Below are 2,647 nucleotides of genomic sequence, written 5' to 3'. Positions count from 1 at the left end.
ATCAAAGGGCTGAGAATTTCTTCATAGGTGCTTCTTGTTTTTTATTTTTATTTTTTATTTATTTTTTTGTACAGATTTAAAAAATAGAACTCTATAGCTCACACCTATTGAATTTTCCAAAAGTCACTGGAAATCTCTGCAAACGCTAAGTATAGAAGTCTTCAGCCGGCAGAGGCTGCTGATTCTGGTGCCAATTAGCCCTCAGTGAAGTTTCTGGTTTCATTTGCCTGTATATGTCCTGATCATTTTGATGTTGAGCAGTATTTCCTTGTAAAAATGAACCTTGGTTATAATCTGACAGCCTGATAATTTCTTGAATACTGGCTTCTTTCTCATATTTTTCAGAATCTGCAGGTTCCCATGGAAAGTCATTGTAATCAAAGGTGCTGCAGTTACTTTGTAGTTTAGCACTGGCACTGTTTCTAACTGTGCAATCCCATTTCTGAAACTTGTGGACACTGAGAAGGCCTGTGGAATTATCCAATGGAAGGCTCATGGAAGGAGGCAAAGTAGTTGTCATAGAAGAACTGAACTCCAGTGCTATCTCAGAACACTTGGAGTTCGAATCGAAGACTGAGTTTCCATCAGGGATCATCAACAACCCGGTCTTGGGACTGCAATTTAGATGCTGGGAACTGGCAGTGACATTTTCATGGCTAATTAGAAACCTGTTTAGGAAAAAATTGTGGGTAGGCGTCGGTGCGGCCATATTATTGCAATTGTCTATAGAAACTGAAGAGGGCTCTGCATTCTCCTCTGCTATTAGCTGATCATCACTGGATCCTTTCGACATTTTCTTATCATTTTTGGTGGTTACAGATGCATTTTCTTCATTTTCAATCTCAGTCAGATGTTTGTGAGTGATAGGGTCAATCCCTCTTTGCCTTAGTTTTTTCTTGATGGATGAGTTCCAAAGGTTCTTTACTTCATTGTCTGTTCTTCCAGGCAACTGAGTAGCAATTTGAGACCACCTAATGGCAGAAAATACCAGCCTCAATATTATTAACAGCATGAAAAAGAAAAAAACCTAAGATTTATAAAAACCAAAGCACCTATTTCCAAGAACTGCGTGAAGTTCAATTATCAGTTTTTCTTCATCCTCTGAGAAAGTCCCTCTTTTCAAATCAGGCCTTAAATAATTAATCCACCTCAATCTGCAGCTCTTGCCGCAACGTTGTAGCCCTTGAAGACAGTATTTATGGTGAGAAAAACACAAAGGGATCTTAGCATTTATTGTACATTAACTTGAAAATTTACATGAGAATGAAGAGGAATTTATTCAAGCTAAATTACCTGCAAGTTTTGGGACCGAACTCCAGCAGCCATGTCCATACTTAGTTATGTGGTTTATAAGTTTCTCATCTTCCTCTGGAGACCACAGCCCTTTTCTTAACTTCTGCTTGTAACAACAAGAATGCCTACCCATGTGCACTTCAGCTAGCCTGAAATGCTGTTCTAGAATGGCTATTTCTGAGCACAATTGCTCTTTGAGATGCTGCGGAACTCTGCAAAATTAGGATCTCAAGTCGAACCCACACCGATGATGCAAGGAATATCGACTTACATCTGTGTACAATACTAGCTTAACTGAACTCAGCAAATTGGGAAAGAGAGAGAGATTACAATAGAAAATGAAATTAAGAAGAGCTTTAAAAAGCAGCATAAGTTGTAGAATGTAATTTTAATCTTGATTTCTTATAATTTTAGTAAAAATGTGATTGGAGCGACTGACCAATTACTTATCATAAGTTTTTGAGGAAATAAAGAGGTTGACAGTAGTTGTGGGGCTAATGGCAGATATTTATTTAGTGGAAAACAGGAATTTTAGAGAAGAAACAAGTTCTGAAAGTCATTTGTGAACGGGAATAAAATCATTAAAGAAGCAAGTCCACATATAATAAGCAAATTTTGATGTTTAATTAGTGAGATTAAGACTTTTGTGTTTGTATTGAGATTCAATCAAACACCCCATATGGAGCAATTGATGCCAAGATTCAAAACAAAAAAGAGTAACAGAACTTGAAATCAATTATTTAAAACAAAATCAAATTATATAGGTTTAGACGAACTCTTGATTTTCCTGTTCAAAGTTTAAATAGCGAGCTCCTAAGCGATCAAAAAAGAAGAAGTATTGGATAGATAAGCAATACTTATGTGTGCGAAGACCTCATAAAATAATCTTGTAACCTCATCGGACAAGGATGTCTCCTCACAAAATGGGTCGTGGTGATCAAGCATTAATTAATTGTCACTTGTCTTCCCAAATTCCTAACATCATTTTTGAGGGTTTGACGTCTACAAGTTCGAAAGGTCCAAAAAGTTGGCTACCTGATAAGAGGATAAGAGGTGATCTAGCGATCGTTGTCTCTCTCTCACCATAATTTATTTAAGTACCAACTTTTATATCTCGTGAATTTGGTTGTTATAAGAATTTTATCTTCTTATGACCGTATCAGTTATTTTTATTACCTCATAAACAATCGTTTCGAGGTTGAAGTCACATAATTCCACAAATTGAATAATTTTTCTCATTAAACTAATATGTAAATTTACATTTTTCCAGTTTGCGTAACTTGTGCAACAATATCATTGACAAAAAATGGTATCTTCCATTTTGACTACAAACACTGAGAATTCTATGAACTGT

At 36.1% G+C, this 2,647-nt stretch overlaps 1 protein-coding gene across 1 annotated transcript; it reads right to left on the bottom strand.

Moving 5' to 3' along the window:
- Window positions 1–6: 6 nt before the first annotated feature.
- Window positions 7–1,725, bottom strand: LOC111376429 (transcription factor MYB61-like). The gene is made up of 3 exons (XM_022999393.1): window positions 1,294–1,725; window positions 1,053–1,182; window positions 7–971 (listed from the first exon to the last, which is right to left on the bottom strand). The coding sequence occupies exons 1-3, from the start codon at window positions 1,424–1,426 to the stop codon at window positions 146–148; spliced, it is 1,089 nt and encodes a 362-aa protein (XP_022855161.1). The 5' UTR covers window positions 1,427–1,725; the 3' UTR covers window positions 7–145.
- Between the last annotated feature and the right edge of the window lie 922 nt (window positions 1,726–2,647).

This window comes from Olea europaea, unplaced genomic scaffold (genome assembly GCF_002742605.1).
Source record: "Olea europaea var. sylvestris unplaced genomic scaffold, O_europaea_v1 scaffold15042, whole genome shotgun sequence".
Classification (NCBI taxonomy): domain Eukaryota; kingdom Viridiplantae; phylum Streptophyta; class Magnoliopsida; order Lamiales; family Oleaceae; genus Olea; species Olea europaea.
Note: the sequence above shows the minus strand (reverse complement) of the source record. Positions and strands in the feature narration are given on the sequence as shown.